General features: G+C 36.8%; 1 protein-coding gene across 2 annotated transcripts; it reads right to left on the bottom strand.

Annotated features, from left to right (window-relative positions):
* Nucleotides 1-248: 248 nt before the first annotated feature.
* On the bottom strand, nt 249-19,893 carry LOC132599352 (transportin-1). 2 transcript variants are annotated; one of them, XR_009566808.1, is made up of 30 exons: nt 19,563-19,893; nt 17,947-18,234; nt 17,244-17,333; nt 17,022-17,099; nt 16,851-16,931; nt 16,074-16,124; nt 15,340-15,425; nt 11,280-11,346; nt 11,100-11,156; nt 10,976-11,005; nt 10,819-10,878; nt 10,609-10,722; nt 9,976-10,089; nt 9,684-9,782; nt 8,860-8,985; nt 8,715-8,789; nt 8,562-8,633; nt 8,300-8,410; nt 7,303-7,386; nt 6,639-6,746; nt 6,339-6,440; nt 6,111-6,173; nt 5,957-6,031; nt 3,493-3,564; nt 3,221-3,345; nt 2,172-2,223; nt 1,757-1,825; nt 1,603-1,662; nt 1,009-1,147; nt 249-885 (listed from the first exon to the last, which is right to left on the bottom strand). XR_009566808.1 is itself a non-coding variant. In XM_060312680.1 (29 exons), exons 1-29 carry the CDS (start codon nt 19,728-19,730, stop codon nt 1,064-1,066), a joined length of 2,661 nt encoding a protein of 886 aa, XP_060168663.1. In that variant the 5' UTR covers nt 19,731-19,893; the 3' UTR covers nt 249-1,063. The 2 variants fall into 2 exon arrangements, 1 of the variants encoding a protein (XP_060168663.1); XM_060312680.1 differs by having other exon boundaries at nt 249-1,147.
* Between the last annotated feature and the right edge of the window lie 2,524 nt (nt 19,894-22,417).

Below are 22,417 nucleotides of genomic sequence, written 5' to 3'. Positions count from 1 at the left end.
AACTATATACAAAATGTATCACAATAAAGGGGCAATGCTTCCTTGGTTTTCTAAGTAATAATTTTTTCTGATAGCGCTGCAGAGAGCATAACATGATAACAATGCTTCGAATGCCCTTTACAGGGGCTGTGATGTGAACAGAATTTTGAATTTGGTGAGATGAGACATAAATGTAATTTCAAAGAACAAATTACCGGAGGGAGGATAGAGGTTACCAGTACTTGCAGACATTAGAATCAATGCAGCAATTCTCAAACAAAATACACTTGAAAATTAACACACAGAATCTTCAATACAGCATCTTAGGATACAATGTCACTTTCGCATTTCTTTTCGAATTATAACTATCAAATATTTTCATCTTCCTATAGATGGGGAACTGAAAAAATTAAAGCAAGATAAAAATGATTTAATATTTTCTTTTAAATGATACATATGATTTAAACCCCTCGAACAATAAACCACAAAGTACAGACAACAATTATTTCTCTCGTCCACCATCGAGATCATTCGACCTCCCAATGGACCAACTCTTCCTAACCTCCAGGCGAAAAGGTGGATCAACAAATTCTGAGACATCTAGCTATGATATCGTAGTCTTAAACCAACCAATGGGACCTTATAATGGAAAGATAAAATCGGGAAAAGTTGCTCGTTGACCCAAAATGAAATTGTCACACCCAATTATCTAAGACTTTAGGATCGCCCCTTCAGGACAGACACCGACAAAATCAAAATATAATTGTTGCATAGCACACCTGTACACTAAATTTGTCAAACCTCAGCTCCAAATTTCCAGTAAACTGGTGTGCCCAAAACCAGCAGCCCATGTGAAGCTTTGGAAGAATATAAAAGGCAGGCTTCAATCTTCAATGAGAATGTTCCCTGGAGGAAATTGAACCCAAGACACTGTGTTTGCTCAATATGCATGGCAACAATAACAATCTGACAATGTTAAGATTGACACCAACACAAAGCCAATATATCCATAGATGTGAAGTGTCATACAGCCGAGATGACAACATGCACTGAAACTTGGAAGACGTTCACCGCCACTAATTAATTAAACTTGATACTTCGACAACTTGTCCTTCACTGAGGGCTCCAAAGCTGACATGAACTGTTCCCAAGCACCATCCTTGAGCATCTGACAAAATATTCCCAAGCTCAGAATAATACACTGGACATCTTTATACCCCAAATACTTTATCACTGACAGCTAATGTGAAAAATGAGATTAGTCTTCTTTATTTCCCATTTCTTCACCTGGTTCATCTCCAGATGAAACTAAAAGACAATACATGAAAGGGTAAAAGGATAATTTCACTAAACCAGATGTTAAACTAGTGGAAACATAAGCGCAAATACGTCGGTCAAAACACCCTAAAAATCTCCAGATGTTTTGGGAGGAAGCAACTTCAAAAGTAAAGAAAGAGGAAGAAAAAGAAACAAAGAATGTGTAGAAGAATTACTCTCTGTAATTGTTTTCCTTGCTACAAAGGAAAACCCATTCACAAATTAGCGAGAAAAATTCAGAAAGACATCATGAAAAGATACCCGTCTATAGCAGATGAAAGAACTATAGTATCAGGCAATGCTTACTTGCTTATATCCTTGCAAAACCAAGCAGATTTCATTTCGTAGATCTTCACTTCTTATCTCCTGAGAAGCATCACAACATGAGGATAACAAAGAAAAAATTCTCTGAATTTCTCCACTGTTGAAAATACAGAAACTGATAATACAGAAAGCTTACATGCCAACTTGCAATGGCTTTGCAAATAAAGACGAGTGAATTTAATGCACCTGATGGATTTGCCTTAACCTGAAAAAATTTGAAACCAAGTTAAGGCACTCCTGCAGTTAGATAATAATTTTTAACAGGTTTTTTAGAAAGAAAAAATTACTGGTTTCCAACTTATGACAACTTCTTGCATTTTTATAGTAAGAAGTATAGCACTTCTAGTACAAAAATTCTAGGTTGGTACAAGATCATGAGTACTTTTCTAAGTTAATTCGGGTTCTAGAATGTCACCATCTATAAGTGGTCCAGTTGGAGGACAAACGGACAGAAATTTGAAGCTTTCAATAATAGGAAATTTATAATAATTTAGCATTATTCAGCTCATTGTTATCTGAACCGAAGAGGCAATATCAGAAGACAAAACTACCATTGCACATAAACCACGAAATGCATCCTCCTTCTCAATATCATCACGTATCCTGCCACAAAGTGAGCACAAATGGGAGGTCATCAACGAGGCATTTTGTGCACTGTAATATGCTGAAATCAATATTTGATGTGAAAACCCCAAGACTAACACGACAACAATGATAGATGCAAGAGGAGAGTCAGGAATGGGTAGGTTACCAATCAGAGTTCTTTGTCACATTTTCAGTTCTATGAATTGGAAAAGGAGAAGACAAGATCACTAGCTTCAAATTGTGAAAGCAAGTTTTTTTTCTTATCAGACAAGCTTGACAAGTTAGTGTACTAGTATTGCAGCAAAAGTGTTATTGAGAAGTTGGATGCCTTGAGAAGGAATTTCCTTGCGGTATCGATCATCAAAATAATACTCTATCCGGTCAATGGGAACGTTTTCTCAAGGCAAGTCCATTCTCATTACAGAATAATAAAACACACAGGCATACCACGGCTTCAAAGAAAACATTCTTACTTTCCAGGTGGTATCAATCATCAAAACAATACTGTCTGGTCCTTATCTGTCAATTAAGGCTTTGACACACCCATTAAGAAAATGATTTAATAGCATGAATCATAAGTGTTATACTATAATTTGGCTAAATTATCCTTAATTTTTTCTTAAATGGCTAATTAATGATTATATGGCCTTCTTGGAATATTTTGGACAAAATTCTTTTGGCTAAAATGACACATAAAAAGGACCGGAATGAGTATAACTTTGGTGTGTTCGCAAAGTTAACAAAAAAAATTGCTAAAGCATGTCTCTCAGGAATTAGCAACCCACAACTTCAGATTAACAATGTTACTGCGCTAACATGGAGGTATTTCAAGCATCATCAAACATATGGAGAAGAGTAAGCCAAAATAACATACTTTAGACAAACTCGGTCACAGCATGACCACATTACTCTCTGTTTCATGCAAAAAGCCTACAGTTCTAAAGTTTTCAATGCATGAGCATGTAGAACCACCAGTCACAAACGAGTGGAACAATTGCAGTTGGAGTTAACTTACATAGACAGAGCAAAACACCATGGTTGCAGAAAATGCTCCATATGTGGTGACACAAGCTCCGGACAAACCCATGCAAGTCTTCCGAGGGTGATTGCACTGTTCTCTATCAGCGACTTGTTGAGACCCTTCTCATAATCAAATATAAAATGAGTATGACAAAACAAACACACAAACTTAGGCACAACATACATGCAATTTATGCATATACAAACAACAGGATCAACCAACCAACCATCAAATATTTTAATCTTAGATACGAAACAAATAATTACCTCAGCATGTTGAAGGATTGGTACTAAGCATGAGACCACAGTCAGGACTACCGGAGCTATCTCTTTCTGGACCTGAAATTATGAAGTTTAACATCGCACTTGTGGTCCATAAAACAAGACAACAGAAAAATCATATTATCTATTGGCAATTAAGTGGACACGAAACAAGGAGCACAAACACAGTCGAAAGAAGAGCACCTGCACCTTAAATACTCAGGCAAAAAGCTCAGTGCAATCGACATATGTGATTTTGCAATCTCAAAGATATATTTACAACTTACATCATTATCAACGATAAGAATCAATGTCAGATGATAACCAGTATGCAGCAGTGGCAAATTCAACAAGACCCTGTTTACTTGGATTTGCACCCGTAAACTATTCTGTGGGAGATTGTTTGTTTAGTAACCCCATTCACATGGGTAATGATTATGCTGAAAAGATGTGTCAGATGCTGTTGAGGGTTTTGTTTGTGTTCTCAAGTTGCATGGTTACACCTCCACCAACACCAATTATTTGAAGGAATGCACCACCCTAGGTCTTTATGTCTTTATTAAAATTGCCTACATGAACTAGCTTTGAGTTTTTAGTATAACCTAGCAATTTCGTATCCAGTGGAGTATGCTAGATTTATCACAAGCGGCGTCAAAATTTGAATATAATATGAATGTTAGATCAATATAGTACTATTAATTATCGTTCAGCCTGCCACAAAAATATCCTCTAGCCTATTGGTTTGTAGGTTTCTTACCATAGGGGAAAGTCTGTGTTTTGCACCCTCTTTGCCTCTGTATTTTATAAACAAAAGTTAAAAAAGGCTCAAACAATAATAAATGGAGTATTGTAACTGGTGTCACTTTTTCCTATCTATACTCATTTGTTTTCACATATTAATAATTTTCTACATATATATTGTGAAAATTCCCAACGAGGCGATGTCGGATGATGCTGCTTCAGCCCATGAATCATAGATGAAAGTGACCGAATGTGCGTACGTTCTATGCTAGGATTTGTTTCTGATTATCACCATGTCAAGATTGAAGATTGAGTGCAGTCTCCACCACACAGCCTTGGATCCCTCCATTGGTTTGATTGGACAAGGTGCTATACTGAGAGAGCTGAGGAGACCTATGAAGAGGGGCTGAGGAAGAAGAAACCTTTCGCCAAAAGGCTGGATTGATTGGAAGAATTGAGAGTTCACCAGCCTCTTATGTACCAAAACCAGGTTATTCACCATGGCTAGACCTGGTTTGGCAAGGTTCCTAATGAATATAATTGATGCCTTTTTCATGAATTCTAACTGAACGCGTGTAATCAGAAGGGAGCCAGAGTTTATGTTCGCACAGAGTAGGTTAACACAGGTCATGAAGGGATAAATGACTAGCTGGACGTGCCAGAGAATCTGTTTAAAAGCGAGTTCTAGCGCAATCCAGATATTATAGAGTGCATGAGATCTTGGGTCAACCTAGGATACCTCATACGCTAACTATGGAAGACCACTGTTGACTTTGAACATGGCAACCTCCGCAGGAAGTACTTGCAGCTAGAGCTCTACAAAGGTTGCCGGTGATGCACTAGCGGCTGATGCCGAGAAGACATGATATGAATATAACCTTCGTTTTGTATCTAATCTGTTACACGAAAAGTAGTGGGATGCCGATTGACGTTGGTTTTGTGATCAATCATCAGATGATCAAATCTGCCAGACATAACAAGGTAAGCAAGTTTTTCCCGTGTTTGATTATGTCAGATAGTCTGCGTGCAAGATTGTCCTAATGACGTTGTTTGATGGAGCGGCAGGAAGATTTCTGTACTTACTGCCTGAGGATGGAAATGGGTGATCTACTCCAATATATCCTAATGATGAGCGAGAATAAAACGACGGTTGAGATGCCACACCAGAGGAACAAGGAGAAAAGGGTGAGGCTGCTTGTATGATGGAACCTAACCAGCCGTCCACACCGTATCAGCCACCGCCGCCACACCGAATCTGCAGTGCAGCCTCCACAGGCTGGCGCCTAGGACAAGTCTTCTAGATAATAGCATTTTTGTATAGGCTCTCTGTTTTTGATTGAATCAGTAATTTAATAGGCTCTTTGTTTTTGATATATTTCTTGTATACTGGTTTATTCCCATTTCAATAAAATTATTGTTACTTGACTAAAAAGACGATCTTTTCAATTGAATTATCTACCCACGTGATTTTAGTCACAAGACCATGAGAGAACATATGCTTTCTGACACTAGAACAATTCTGCAAACAGGGAAAATATCAATAATCAGATATGAAACTGGGATTACGAAACACAAAAAGGTTCTTCGTTGTGTTTTGCTTCCTTAAATTTCCCTTTATTTTGATAAATAGTGGATGTTTTCATGTATGACTACATCCTAACTTACATTCAATTACTTCAGCTAATCCTGATCAAATGATCTCAGAAAGCAACAAATCTGTCAAATTTACCTTGATTGCTAATTCTCCAATTGCCCAACATGCATTGTTGGCCACAGAGATGGTTTCCTTCAGCTTGGAAGTGTTCTGTAAGAGCATCTCTCAAGTAAACGACGGGGAATCAAAGAGCTGGAAACACGTTAAAAAAGAGAACAGTAGTCCATACCAGTTGCTTAGTGGCAGCATCAAGAAATTCAACCAACCGAGGTCGCAAATGAACGGGACAAACCTAAACGCAACAAGCAAAAGTATGTTAGCAACGAAAAAAAGAAGGCATTCATTTTTCTCAACAGATATCACACCGATGACCCTATTAGGACCAGTACTAAAGAAACTCACACACAACCTGAAGCCTATGAAGTGGGTTAAGCTCGAAGGTTACATATAAACTTACCCTTGCAAGATCACCAAGCAAAGCAAAAGCACTCTGCCGCACATCAGGTGCATCATCCAAGCAACATTGCAGTAACAAATCCCTTAGATTACTTTGTGAAACCTACAGAAATTAAGTCCATATTGAAGCATAAAGTAAAATTGCCCATGCAGCTTGATATCACAATACTGAAAGTACTCTATCAAAGACAGAAAACAAAGCATGAAACATCAACATTGTGATGTCTGGTGACTGGAAAGAAAGAAGAGAAAAGCAACTTGAAACTCAAAGCATGCATCATTTTGGATGAAAAGGAATTACCAAACTCTCGACACCACTACCAAGACCTTCAGCAAGTCCAGACAGCAGGTCCAAGGAACAAACAATGAATTCTCGGTCATATTGAAATCCAGCTGAAACGGGATCAACCTGCAATCAGACTCTCAGTAAAAGTAGACAGAGAAGAGAGCATATTAAAAGGGGATTAAAAAAATAAAATAAAATAAAAAAAGCATGCAACTGATCTTGCAATGGGAAGGGTTCAACCTACCCACTACTGTCACCATAAAATGCATATATATGCTCTATTAAGAATTGAAAGGCGACACCCCAAATTCGGAAAATTACCACTATAACATATTATTGTAAACTAAATAGAAGACTTAAGAAGAGGATACCCATATTCAAAAATACAAACACAATAGATTTATTACAGAGATAGAGAGGTAAAAAGCAAAAGCAACAACAAAATCAAGAAGATTACAAAACTACAGTCCTGACTTCCAAGGACGGCACCCACCAAGGCTCTCGTAGGTGACTGGGAGAAGACTTAGAACATTTAATCAACAGTGCAAAGTTGTCTTTATTATAAAGTATTGGCCTCTACAAGTGCGTGCGCAAACACACGCACACATAACAAGGATAAAAATGAAAAGAAACGAAGGTCTCAGATCAGAGTCAGAAGCAGTACAGTATCATATAATACCTTTGCCAATTGTTGTGACTGGATGATGGTAATGCACCTCTGGAATACCGGTGGAGCAAATTGTGCAAATCCAGTACCCAAAGCCTGAAATAAGAGAATGGTTATCTACAATATACAGTTCTATGAGGCTCATTTCTGCAGTAATTGCATATCTAATTTTTTTCAACAATAAACATCTATCCAGTACAAATAAAAATGGTCACATACAGTACTACCCATATTTAAAATGAAACATAAGGTATTCGTCAAGAAATTGAAGGTATGGACCAGATTCAGGACCAAACAGGGAGGGGTTCTCCGCCAAATAATGAAAAGCTAAGAAGTATCAAGCTTAGTTTCGTGAGGAAGTAACCAGATTGATAAAGATCCTGCCACCTGGCCATATAAATAGTACGTAAACCTCCAATTTTGTCAAACAGATTCTTCATGTACCTCACCCCCTCTCCCTTTTTATATCCCTGAAGTTTATGGTATCTATCGGAAACAGCCTCTCTACCCCACAAGGGTAGGGGTAAGGTCTACGTACTGACCTTCCCCAGACCCCACTTGTGGGAGTAGGGACTATACTGGGCACGTTATTGTTGTTGAATTTTATGATATTCCAACAGCACCATTGACAAAAAATACTGCAGTCAAAACCAAATGTTTTAAAATTTTTAAAGCTAGAATAGCCGGTGTAAATCAGAGATGCAAGAGATCCACTGCTCAAATAGTTTGCAGCTCGTCAACATAGGATGAACCAAATGTCTACTAGATGACCATTATACTTAAAAGTCAGAACTCAACCAACCAACCGACCCCTCAAAACCAAAACAGAAAAAAAAAAAGACAAATGACAAACTAATGCATCTATTATTACCGTGCAGAAACCATAAGATGCAGAAACATCAAACCAAAGGCTCACAAATACCAATAAGTCAAGATAGTCATGCAAAAATTCTTCATACTAACAACCATAAATACCATGTACGACCTTTTTTCAAATAAGAAAATCAACCTGAGCTATTGAAGTAAAACACTCCAGAAGTGGGAAAAGATCCTTGTCTGAATTTGTGAGTTGCTGCCACTTCCCAATTAATGGGGGCATTAAAATCTCAAGATACTTGGGCTGTAATAACCAGCAAAAGAATTAAAAGGCAAAAATTAGATATCACAAGCCTTCTAAATTTCCGTAAACATAACTTGAAATCATAAAATAAAAGTAGTAACGGTTAACATGTAAAATAAAACAGAAAGAGTGAGTACATGATCAAATCTACCTGATTGAGTTCCCCTCCAACTGCATCTGCCAATGTTCCAATCGCATCATACACGATTCTAAGGTTCCGTCTCTATTAACACATAAAAGGTCAGACACTGTTAGCAAACAGAAAGAAAAAATGGTGTCACCAATATACAGAAGACAAAAGGACCTGGTATTTCCCGAAAGCACACATCAAGTGTTGCAGAATGATTTCCAAGCATGGTGCTAGCTCTTCTGCAGCCTCCTGTAAAGTAAACCATCAATTAGGTATACACGAAGCAGAACTAGAATATTACAAACAGCTTATCACTGACCTCTTCAAGAGTAGCAAAGGCTGAACAAGCAGCTTCTTGCACTCGTTTATTATCATCCAATACTCTCCGGAGAAGACCCATTAAAATCTTGTTGAATTGTTCACGGCCTTCTTGATGATCAGTACCCTAAAAGAAGTCAAACAAACAGCCGGAAGACTTAGAAATTATCTAGTGACATCAACATATCACAACAAAAAAAGACTTAATTTCAGGCAAACAAAGGAACTATAAATAACAAAAAGGAAAAAGAACTAAAACAGCAGATAGAACTTCAACAGTCGGACAAGAGAAGTAATGCAGGATAAATTTTTTCTAAATGGGAACTGGTGCAAGACAACTTCAGCAAACTAACATATAAAATTACATATATATGATCATTATTTGATAATTAAAAAAGCACACCAATTAATATAACATTCGATATTAGTATATTACGGCATCCATATTAGTCAGATATGCAAGATCACATTGAACCAGTTCATCTGAATCTCTAAGATCAACACATGCAGATGTGTCAACAACAGAAGCAACAACCATACCCCTGCCACCAGGCATAGCTCACGGCCGAAAACTACTTTCGAGCTTGTTAATATAGCTATATCCATGCTCTATTACAACTGAAATATCAAAACATTCCTACAACTATGTCTACTTCAGCGGAACAGCAATAAACCCTGAAACTAGAACATACCATAGCATTCTGGAAATTTTGACCCAAGAAGGGTTGGTGTAGGATTGCTAGACTTTATACAAATATGACAGCCAGTACAATCACAATTATGATAATGTAGCTTTGAGCTAGAGAAGGAGCATGAATTACCAACCTGAACAATATATTTGCTGAAGCGGGACAGCGTCCAACAAGAAATGCTTCGAATTAGAGGAAACTTGTCATCTAAAAGCGGGATGAGAAAGCTAATGATCTGAATGGGAAAAAGAAATAATATCTATTACTTATTTCCAATAATAAACCGGTACGCTCAATTACAGTAAAATTGCAAAGAAAGACATGATGTGGCGGTTCACTCAAAAGACAAACTTTTCATACATTTTATGCACAAACTCCTCCATTAACATGAAATTTTTCTTTAGGAAGCTTGTCAATAATAGGATTACCTCCGATAAATGAGGAAAAAGTCCATTTATGCAGCCCTCAGCTATAGCACCCAGAACTAGCACAGCTGCTTCTCTTTCCTTCCAGCCTTCATCATTCGTAGTTGACAATTTAGCCTGTCCAGATACAAGAAAGTTGCTGCATATCAGATCCATTTATGGCAAACTACTAACACAAAAGGTAGAAGGACAATTACTTCAGTTCCTAGTTTTCTCTTGTTTCCTTTATTCACTAGTATGATCAGCATTTCTTCCAAGATGATAAAACTTTAGTTCATCAGATTCATGCAATACTGATCCTCTGAGAGAATTACAGCTTAGAGTGAAGAGTTCTGCCATTGTCATAGCTAGCAACCACGAATATGATAAGAACAGGTAATATACACCATAAATGACAATTACTTCTTCCCTTCTATTTTAAATTCAACTATTACTATTTTCACCATCATCATTTATCTATAGAATATTGACATATAAAACCTAGATTCTTGACCAATTTCTTGGAATTAATACAAATCAACATAAGGATGTGCACACCTGAGTGAAGAATTTCCTTTCTTACAAACACAGACACACACACACACAGATGAAAGCAGGGAAAGGATAGCTGGATTAATATTAGACAGATTAAATCACCTGAACAACAGGCATCAACGTGGGTAGAATATCATCACCAAACACGTTAGAGAGAATGTCCAGAGCAGCTGCACTGCACTTACGTAAATTCCACACATTTACGATGTCTTCATCCTATAATTAGGAAAGGAAGCATAATACAGGTGTCAAAGTCCATTAAAAAACTGAGCACTAATTAAGAAAATGATTGGTTACAAGTAAACCACATACATCGTCTTCACCATCCTCGTCACCATGAAAACGTGAAGAATGAAATCGAGGTTTGATGTCCTGTCCACAATGATTTCCAATGTAATTATTTCCGAGTTGTCAAATGGGTAAGCACTAGTTTTCCAGCTAAAAAGAGAGAGAGAAATGCCGACTAAACCTGATCGCGATCTGGCAGAGATCCGTCCTCCTGTAATAACATAATAATGGTTGGTTAAGCAAAGCAAATCACAACAAACTATTTCAGACTTATTCGAAATTTTAAGATGAAGCAGACACCAAACCTCAGCCTCCAGAAGCGACTCGTCATCATCAGCATAAACCATGTTAGACAGCAAAACCTAAAAAGTGGTGTCGGAAACATTACGCTTACGCATAAGAATATTCTCTCACAGAAGACACAAAATACCCATATGGCTTTGGAAACAAAAAGAAGAAACAAATAGCTTATAAATAAAGCATACTGGAATCAACCGTGGCAGGAATTCTCTCAAGTTCTCAGGTGGCAATTGAGCATCACAGTATGCGGACCTGTCAATGACACCCACATTGAATCAATTTGACAAGTGAAATAAATTCAAAACAGAAGATTCACAAAATATCTATTCAAGATATAATTAAACAAATAAAAATGTGTTTCCTCTAACGGCTTAAGCTTTTCGATGAGATGGTCATGGATTTCAACATGGTATTAGAGCTAGACTTATCGCTCTTTGTTGTTCTTTTTCTCAAGGTTGGGCCCCTGTATTATGTTATCCACGCTCCAGTTGTCTAGTCCCAGGCACCAGGAGTGTCAAGTCCCACATTGGTTGGAGGAATGGGTTGTGATCTCCTTATATAGTCCTGGCCAATCCCCCCCCCCCCCCCCCCCATGAGCTAGCATTTGGGTTGAGCTAGGCCCAATATCCATTTTTCACATGATATGAAAGCAAGGAGAGGTCCTGTGTTCAAGTCTCACCACCACCCGTTATCAAAAAGAATTTTCACGTACTTGGCCCATGAAAAGGTTCAGGCCCACACATAGAGAGTGTGTTGATGACATAATTAACCCAAGAACATAATTTATTCATGAAATATAATGCAACCCCAACCATTAAAAAGAGGAAGATATCACAGCTAGAACTAAACTTAAGCAAATCAACCTTAAGTTCGACATAGAAGATTCTTAGGTGCCATAATATTTTCTACATAATTTACACAATGAAAGATAAAGATCCTTAGTAGGGGAACTCTTTTTTAGGCTCTACCACATTTCATTCCTCACATTATTACCTTTTTATAAGGTAAAGTGACCATTCCTCACATTATTTCCATGCCACACTTCCATATTACAAGGTAACTGATGAGGTTTACAATGCCATCGAATCTAACTTCAAACAATCACTATTATTTAACTCATTCTCCCTCTACCACAATATCTAAAACAATTCCTCTGGCCCTTCCCTCCAAAATAAGTATTTCCTTATACCTTTAACTCCCTATTCATTGGTTTACAAACAAATTTATTTCCCCCCTCCATCAAAGGAAAGTTCTTCTACCCATATATTTTCTGATCGCCAAGTCATACTTTGCCCGATTACATTTTATTGGAATTGAGATAATACCCCAGAGAAATTTGACTTTTACTTTTTATCATGTCAAAAAAAAATGGCTTTACTTTTTTGTTTCCGGAGTAACCCTCATCAACTAGCACTTGTATAAACGATACCAACAAGTTGGGATAAAGGTTAGTCGTTATGGGCTCAACTACACTAATCCCCACGCTTGACAAAGATCTTTCAAGACTACTTAGAGATTATATGACAGTGTAAAACGGGCAATAGATCTAGAGAATCCCTGGTATATATCCCTCAACTTTGCAATTTAGAGCAGATATACCCCTCGTTAAAAAAATGGTGTATATATATCCTTGCCGTTACAAAATAGTGCAAATATACCCTTTTCGCTAACGGGATTTTTTCTAAAAATCATTTAGCTTATTTTTTAATTTAAAAAAAAATGCCATGTGGCTTTAAAAAAATGTCTACTCATTTTTTTTAGCAGACATATTTTTCTAACGCCACATGGTAAATCTTTTTCTGGTGGGTCGGGTGTGGTTGGTTTAAAAAAATTATCTCGGTGGCTTTAAAAAAAATATGTCTACACATTTTTTTAAACGAACCAGGCCCGACCAACCAGGAAAAAAAGTTATCATATGGCTTTAGAAAAATATGTCTACTCAAAAAAAATGGTAGACTTTTCTTTAAAGCCACGTGGTATTTTGTTTAATTAAAAAGTAAACTAAATGTTTTTTTTTAAAAAAAAAAAAAGTCAACAAAAAGGATATATTTGCACCATTTTGTAACGGCAAGGGTATATTTACACCACTTTTTTAACCGGGGGGTATATATGCTCTAAATCGCAAAGTTGAGGGATATATTTGCACCTTTTCCCTTACTAGAATAAAAAGAGACCAAATAGGGCAAAACTTATATTAAGGGTTGATATCACCAACCTCAGTGAGCTTGATATTAAGGCTTAGTTGTTGTATGTTCTCTCTCCACCTATCCTAATTTATTATGTTCTCTCCCCACCTATCCTAATTTGCTATGTTCTCTCTCCACCTATCCTAATTTATTTTCCATTTACTCTTTGTATCCCACAATAATTTAACTACTTTTTTACAAGTATATCCTACCGACTCTCTAGTACGATAGTCTAGTCCAACTTCTTTGCCTACTCCCACTGCTAGCAAACATTTCTAACAATACAGGCGTATCCAAATAATATTATGTGGAAGATGCAGGGAGCTCATGTGGGCTCTAAAATTTTGCATAGCTTTGGGGCAAATAAATTTGAAGATTGGATTTGGTCCATTCAGGCAAATGAAACCAAGGCATGCTTTAAAAAGTGAGAAATTGTATCCAATTATACAACAACAACAACTCAGTGAAATCCCACAACGTGGGGTCTGGGAAGGGTAGAGTGTACGCAGACCTTACTCCTACCAAGGTAGGACGGCTGTTTCCGAAAATAGAAAGCATAAAAAGAGGTCAGATAAGGCCAAGAAATATCGCATTCAAAGCGACATGGAAATGAAAATAACGAAAGCGACTAAGCCATGATGAAGCAGTTTGCAAAGGGGCAGTAGCTATCACAGATAAAATAAGATAATCAAAGTATAGAAAATAACAGATAGTAGCAGAAATCAAAGCACAAGAACTTATATCGCGATAGTGCGACTACTAATATGAAAGGATAAATGATACTATCTACTAGTCTTCTACCCTAATCTGAGTCCTCCATACCGTCCTATCTAAGGTCATGTCCTCGGTAAGCTGTAACTGCGCCATGTCCTATCTAATCACCTCTCCCCAATACTTCGTCGGCCTGCCCCTACCTCTTCTGAAACCATCCATGGCCAACCTCTCACACCTCCGCACTGGGGCATCTGTGTCTTTCCTCTTCACATGTCCAAGCCATCTCAGTCTCGCTTCCCGCATCTTGTCTTCCACTGAGGCCACTCCCACCTTGTCCCGGATAGCCTCATTCCTAATCCTGTCACTCCTGGTGTGCCCACACATCCATCTCAATGTTCTCATCTCGGCAACTTTCATCTTTTGAACGTGAGAGATCTTAATTGGCCAACACTCTGCCCCATACAACATAGTCGGTCTAACCACCACTTTGTAGAACTTGCCCTTAAGTTGTGGTGGCACCTTCTTATCACATAGCACTCCGGAAGCGAGCCTCCATTTCATCCACCCTGCCCCAATACGATGTGTGACATCATCACCAATCTCCCCACTGCCTTGTATAATAAAACCAAGATACTTGAAACTACTTTTCTTCTGGATGACCTGGGTACCAAGCCTCACTTCCACGCCAGCCTCTTGAGGTGCTTCACTGAACTTGCACTCCAAGTACTCTGTCTTGGTCCTACTTAGCTTGAACTCATTAGACTCCAGAGTCTGTCTCCAACCCTCCAGCTTAGCGTTAACTCCGCTACGAGTCTCGTTGATCAGGACTATGTCATCCGCGAAAAGCATACACCATGGCACCTCACCTTAAATTTGTCGCGTCAATTCATCCATCACCAAGGTGAATAAAAAAGGACTAAGAGTTGATCCTTGATGCAACCCCGTCACAACTGGGAAGTGCTCTGAGTCACCTCCTACTGTCCTTACCCTGGTCTTGGCTCCCTCATACATGTCCTTGATCACCCTAATGTACGCCACAGGTACACCTTTAGCCTCCAAGCACCTAAAGGCTATAAAAACTAGATATAAAATCTTATCATCAACATAAGTACATAACATGTCACCAAAGCTTCCCAAATCATGTTAACTAAAATGCCATCTTTATGTTCCATCATTCATTTTATCAACAAGCGAAATTCTATTACATAATTGTGAAAGATAATTTGCCCTCAAAGCAAAGGGTGCTAAAGCATCCCAGCAAAATGTTCTTACTTCGACGCTTGACATAATTATGATGCCACTGAGCAATATCGATATTAATAAATGAAGCATTGGGAGCACTTACCAAAATTCACAAGCTTCGAGCGCCACTTCTTCATCTGGATCCTTGTTGACTTGCAATATATATTCTAAAACATTCCTCAAGTGTGGCTGTGCCAAAGATCAGAAATTGATCAAGAACATGTGAAAATAATAGGAGTATGATGTTCTATGTTCCTCTCAAGCAACAGAGGGAAAAAAAAGTCGACAGACTGTTCAGTTTTCCTAAAGCTCACTGCATATCATATATATGTAATACTTAAAGGGGAAATAAGAAAATGGAACCAGTAGTTAAACCTTCCACATTGAATTTAACTTCCACGCAGTGTCCTAATATGGAGGATTCATATCACCAACACTAACTAGTTTGAAAATGATGAAGTGTTGATTGCTTAATTGATTGACAGTGTACAAGTGATGCTGCACTTAGCAACCAACCCCCGAAACTCAAAATACGATAAGTAGACCTTCTCAGTGCAGGTCAATGAAATCTTGAATTATTTAGAGGAAAGAGAAAAGACAACAATAAGACCACAAACAATCAAAAATTACAAATCATTATAAGGTTAAGAACCTACTTACCACTCTGCAAAAAAGGTAGGGTTACGAACCTATTTCTTCAAAATGTTTATTTTATTTTATTTAAAATTTCAAAACTTCTGTAAATCTCGAACAGTTATCCACACCTAAAAGCAAGTGTGAGAGGAAAGCAGATGTGACAAAGAGAATAGACACACTTTAGATTGGAAAAAAATGCACCTCCAAAATGGCAGGACGAACTTCAATTAGTTGAACAAACGCCGAACAAACCTGTTGAACAAGGCAAGCTGAGTAATTGGTTGCAGCAGAAGATAACTCTCTACAATGGTGAAATGCGTAATTGATATTGCAGGAAAAGAGTCCTAAAACCTCCTTTGCAAGTGATCATGCTTGCAAAACATTGGATTTGTAGAGAAGAGTGATAAACCAAAAAAGTGATAAAATAAGCAGAACAATCGAGTCAACTGGCAAAACATTTCCCCGTCAATTATTGACAATTGAATGTCCAACTCCCATCATACTTGACATGGAAAATTACAGGCTAAACACAGAAGATATCTAAGTTATAATAATCATACAAATTTTTCATCTTATGACCAAGCTAAATAACTCAGAAAGCAACTGAATAGGAAAAAACCTAAGAAAGCATCAGCCCATCTAACAGGTGTCTACTACAAAGGACTGTTTCTAGCCGTCAAAATTTCAGCAGAAACATGATCTGTGAACTAGAAGTCATAAATTTCTTGACAGAATTAGTTCAGTCTTACAAGATCAATCTATCTTGCTGAAACAGTATTAACAGTATTTTTTATTATGTGCATACTCTACTATAAACTTGCAGCTCGTAAGCATCAGTCACACCACCCAGCAAGCAGGAAATACAAAGAACACAATGTACTTGTAGTCTAGTACTAAGCCAAAGAAATTACAATAAAAGCAAACTCAGTACCGATGAGGAGAGAAACATGCAGATTGGATATTACAGCAGTCACTTACCAGCTTCCGCACTTCCGGAGCAGGGTCATTGGCGAGAAGAAACAAACCTTGAAGGTATTTATCCATGGATAGCTGCAAAACCTAAAACAAGAAAACTAACCAGATGAGCAAAGAGGTGAAAATGGCGCACGGCAACAGACAATTAGATAAGTCAACCGAAGAGGTACTCACTTTAGGCATCAGCATTATATATTGATTCACAGAACTCAACGACAGCTTTCTGAGAGAAGCATGAGGTGACTGGAAAAGCTGTCCATTGAAAGATCCAAGTTAGAATGATACTATAAATCCAGCATTGAGTAACAAATTAACAGCAAACTATTTGATAAAATAAGCAACCAAATCAAAATGTGGGCAAATAAGTGAATAGCAATAAGGAAAGAGTTAGCCAACCTGGAGAAACCTTGGAAGGAAAACAGTGATGGGTCGTTCAGATAATCCAGAAATATCAGAATCGAGCAGTTGTGGGACATCCTCGCAGATCTGCATTACTGAAGATGTTCAGCGTTCCAATTAAGTATTAGTTGTACAAAACGCAGATGTGACACATATCCATTGTGGTAATTTGTACAACTGTACCACTTCACATTCACATTGACTAACAATGTATGGTAACACTAAGATCATTACCTTTAAAACATATGCTGCAAATGGAATTTAGCAATCCTGCAGGACTCATGTAATGAAACACAACACAGAAGAATTGTTTCTCATTATAGTTATGCAACAATTTGCTACATAGACATTAGCCCCAAGGTTTTTATTACTACCTGTTGTTTCCTTTTCAGTTATCGTTTCATTATTGTTGCTACAGTTCTCTTCTCCAGTATTCTCTACATGGCTTCCTCACTATGTATTTCCTTTCTGTACTATTTTTATATGTGTTACTTGAGCCGAGGGTCTATCGGAAAAAACCTCTCTACCTCACAAGGTAGGGGTAAGGCTGCGTACACACCACCCTCTCCAGACCCCACTTGTGGGAATACACTGGGTATTGTTGTTGTTGTTGTACATTGGCACCAAGGTACACTCTGTATCCTGTGGGATACTACCAAGTATCAAGTGAAATGCATGTTAAACAGCAGAAAAATGGTACCTTTGATAAAGCATCCATGGCTCCTTCCACGTGATTTACGTCACTACTATCCAAGCTGCTGACAAGTGCCTGTAGCAACTCTGGCCATCCAGCAACTCCGTCTATCTGTACAAGAACACTAATGATGGTTCCAGCTGTAGACCTAAGGTGTCTATCTGCTGCCCCTAGAGAAGGTAGCAATTCTGATTTTATGTATTGCTGGTTAGCAGGAGGCATGTTTTTGAATGCAGATCTCAGGTTATTTTTCAATAGCAACCCAGCTGCTTGCCGAATGTCAACTGACTTCCCCTGTTATACGAACCAACCAGATTGTTAGATAACAAAATAGTAGCTTTCCAAATATCAAGCACATTTAGGCCAAAACCAATTCACATAGCAATATGTAAAAGACCACCTTCCATACTTAAAATCAGATGTCAATACAAAGCCATCTCCTTACTGTTATGAAATCTACAATATGTTGGGGACACAAGAAAGTTAAATTCCTACATAATACTCCCTCCGGTCCATATTACTTGTCAAGTTTTTTTTTTTGCACCCTTGAGAAAACATTAACTAAAAGGGTAATTTGACTAACTTATCCTTATTTATTCTTTGGTCTCAATTCAATATCACTCTCTTTTTCTCCACATTAATCTCTCTCCACATTTATTGAGTAAGGGTAAAGGCGGAAACTAACAGTTAATTATATCTTAGTTTTCTGAAATGACAACTATACTGGACCATCTATTAGTAAGGACAACAAGTAAAGTCAACCGGAGAGAGTATCAAGGAATGAAAGAAATAGAGAGAGAGAACTCACCTAACGAAGACTTAGGACTAAATGCAACATTTAAGTTTAATCGCCATTGTCCAAAGATCAATTCAACTATCAAGAAAGCACATACAGATGACTAAGCTAACTCCATAAAGATGACATATAACTTATGCAACAATTAAGTTCAATACGCATTGTCCAAAAGTCAATTCAGCTATCAAGAAAGCACATACGGATAACTTTGCTAAAAATCCAAACTAGAACTACATTCAAGCTTCATACAAGGCAACTCAGTAGAAAAATTCAATGCCCTAAAAAATTGAATTTATTCCGTAAGCATCAAAGAATTTGTCTCTAATTTATGACCACAAGATTCAAAAGCCTTCTTTACTTTCTTAAGCTCTGTGCCAAGTCAAAACCAAACAAACAAATTGAGACGGGAGGAAGTATAACTTATGCAACAATTAAGTTTTAAAACGCATTGTCCATTTCAACAAGCAAGCAAGCAAGCTTCATACAGGGATAACCACATTAGAAAACTTCAATCCCCTAAATAATTGAATTTATTCAGTAAGCATATAAGAAATATCTCAATAAAGAATTGAGAAATGAGTACATAGGAATGCCTTTGCTAACTCCGTATAATTACTTATGCAACAATTAAAGTTTAATAGGCATTGTCGAAAAGTCAATCCAGCTTTCACGAAAGCACATAGCGATAACTATGCTACAAAATCCAAACCAGAACTACATTCAAGCTTCATACAAGGCAACTCAGTAGAAAAATTCAATCCCCTGGAATATCGAATTTATTCAGTAAGAATCAAAGAAATTTTATGAGAACAATGAGTAAGTTTACCTCAGCACGAGCGAAGATAAAAGCGAGGTAGTTATTGAAATCAGGGAAGTGAGAGTAGTGCTGAAGTTGTTGCCAAATCTGAGACTTATCAGAAGTTGGCGACATTTGTTGCTCTAACAATCCACAGATCTCTTTGAACCCTTCCTCTTGTGGTTGCCATGTCGCCATCTGATGACTGATCGGACCAACTGACTTTTTTTGCAGAATTTTTCGAAATTCAATCAAGGAAAAAGGATTTTTTGCTTTTTAGGAGAGTGTAGACGAAGAAGAGGCTTTGTGTTTTTTGAAAGGGTTCCGGCCAATTGTATGAAGTCGGATCAGCTGCGTGAGGGTTTACACTCCTTTACGGTGTGACTCGGTTCTGTGTGGGTCCCAATTAAGGACCCTGTGGGTCAATAATTAGTGGCTGTATGAACATGATGATGAATATTTCTTTACTCCTTCCTCTCAAAGACTCTAATGTATCTTTTTTTAATTTCACATGCCTCCTTAAATGATACTCCGTTCAGTCTAATATAATTTAGGTTTTAGATTTGAATACATGGATTGAGAAATTCAACTACTCCTAAAAATTAAGAGAGATATTGACTAAAATACTCTTAATTAAGAGGGACTTTGATACTATAATAAGCATTAAATTTGTTCATTGAACTGAGAATGTGTCAAGGGTAAATTTGAAAAAAGAATAAAATACCTTACTTAATAGACTAAAATCGACAAACATCCTCAATTATTTTGGACCGGAAAGAGTATTAATTATGAGGATATTCGACTACTTTACTCTCATTTATGTCTAAGTTAATAATCTCTCTCCATTAAATATTTACTCTATTATGTGTTACCTCCATTAATAATAAAATTGTATTAAAGGTGAAATTGGAAATAAATAATTAACTGCATCTTAAACTTATAAAATGATAACCATTTTTAGTAAACAAAACAATAATTTGAGACATGAGGAGAAAATTTTGTCAGAGTTGAATTTCTGACCATAAAATTCCTAAAAGATCCCTGAAATTTAACTTAAAAATGATTTTTTATCTTTTGAAAAAGAGGGGTTTTGTGGCATTTGTAGGAAGTAGAATCAGGTGTGTGAGGGTTTAATCGTTTACGGTGTGACTCGGTTTTAAGTGGGACCCAATTAAGGACCGTGTGTGGGTCAATCATTAGCCTTGGAGACATGTGCGAAGGTGTGTAGTGGATAGACTGGAGGCGCCGCAGTTGTCTAGCTTTTGTCCGAGTTGTCTTATTCCCTTCTTTTCATTTTTTTTTTTTTAACTAATCTCTTTTGGGTTTAAACATAATTACTGCAAGTTTAGGGAATATATATTTGTTTTGCTTTTTAAGATTGTCGGCTTTGAGAGCACGAATATCAAAAGTTTTGTCATTGAGCTTTAGTCTAAAGACCTTAGCTTTATTTAAATCAAATTCAACTTTTTGCTTGGATCTTCTTTTTAGATTTTGAGTTTAAAATCATTTATACTTGGTACGAATTGTTGCACGGATAACCATTGAAATTATGCATTAATGCTGGTAACATCATCTGGAGATGAAAGAGACTACTCCCTCACATCCAAAATAAGGGTTTGTTTGGAAAGCCACCTAGTAATTGGAATTGGTGTAATTACTCCTAGTACTTACAGTATTGTAATTACAATGATCTGCTTGTTTGACATAATGTAACTACAGTGTAATTACAAGCGTGTTGTTTGGTTGCATACGTGTAATTACACAGTTTATTTAATTTTAAAATAAAATTTAATTATCAAAAAACTTAAATTAATATTAAAAAATATGTGTCTTTATAAATAATATTAAATTAGTTATTTAATAGCACACTGTTTCTTGAAAATATATTAATTAATAATCATATATTTGTAACTAATATTGTAAAAAAAATTGATAGATTTTTCAAATTAATAATATTTTAATTTTAATTTATTATAAAACTTATAAGCGGACTTTTATTGTGAGAACATCATGGATGGGATGTTTGACAAAAACAAATTATCAACTGTAAGTGAAAAATAAACAGAATGCAATGTGAAATAACAAGTCAATAGTACTAAAGCAAAAAAAATTTAAAAAAATATAACCTGAATTCAAAATCCAAAAGAAAAAGTTTAACATAATACTCTTATGTCAAATTTCAACACTACATAAATAAGTTCCAACGTAACTTAAATAAATATAATTCAAAATAAAGGAAAAATAAAGTATATAACCTCATTCATAACAAATTCTACTTTAATAACGTCACTCATTATATGTCAAGTTTGTTAATGAATCATTCTTTCTAATATTAAGAGGTGTAGTTTCAAAAATTAAAATAATAACATGGTAATGCTAAATTAATAAAATAAAAAAATACGAGCAATTACATGGAATCACAAGAAGTAAATGTTGAGAATGAGAAAAAAGGAAAAGAAAGATAAATAATACAAAAATTGGAGAGTGTAATTACACCTCAATTGCACTCAATTCCCATATCCGCGCATCGCCATCTTTACTTGCACTCAAATTCCCACCTAAGTGTATGACCAATGAGGACAATGAGACACTTCCTTGTGGTAACATCCCATATCCCCCCCCCCCCCCCCCCACCCCCCACCCCCACACACACTTTGAGAATTGGAGAGTGTAATTACCCTTAATTCCTACCTAACTGTGTAATTACTTGGTCAAACAAGCAGATCAAACTATGTAATTACACTCAATTTCAATTACCTGGATGGCTTTCCAAACAGGTCCTAATTGAACTTTTAGGATGTGAGAGAAAGTTAATTCATTATAACAATCAAAGAATCATTTGAAAATATTGTCCTTTTGCAATTAGTATAACTCATGCCTTGAAA

The sequence above is a fragment of the Lycium barbarum genome, chromosome 6 (assembly GCF_019175385.1).
Source record: "Lycium barbarum isolate Lr01 chromosome 6, ASM1917538v2, whole genome shotgun sequence".
Taxonomy (NCBI): Eukaryota; Viridiplantae; Streptophyta; class Magnoliopsida; order Solanales; family Solanaceae; genus Lycium; species Lycium barbarum.
This window is presented reverse-complemented; position numbering and strand designations above follow the sequence as displayed.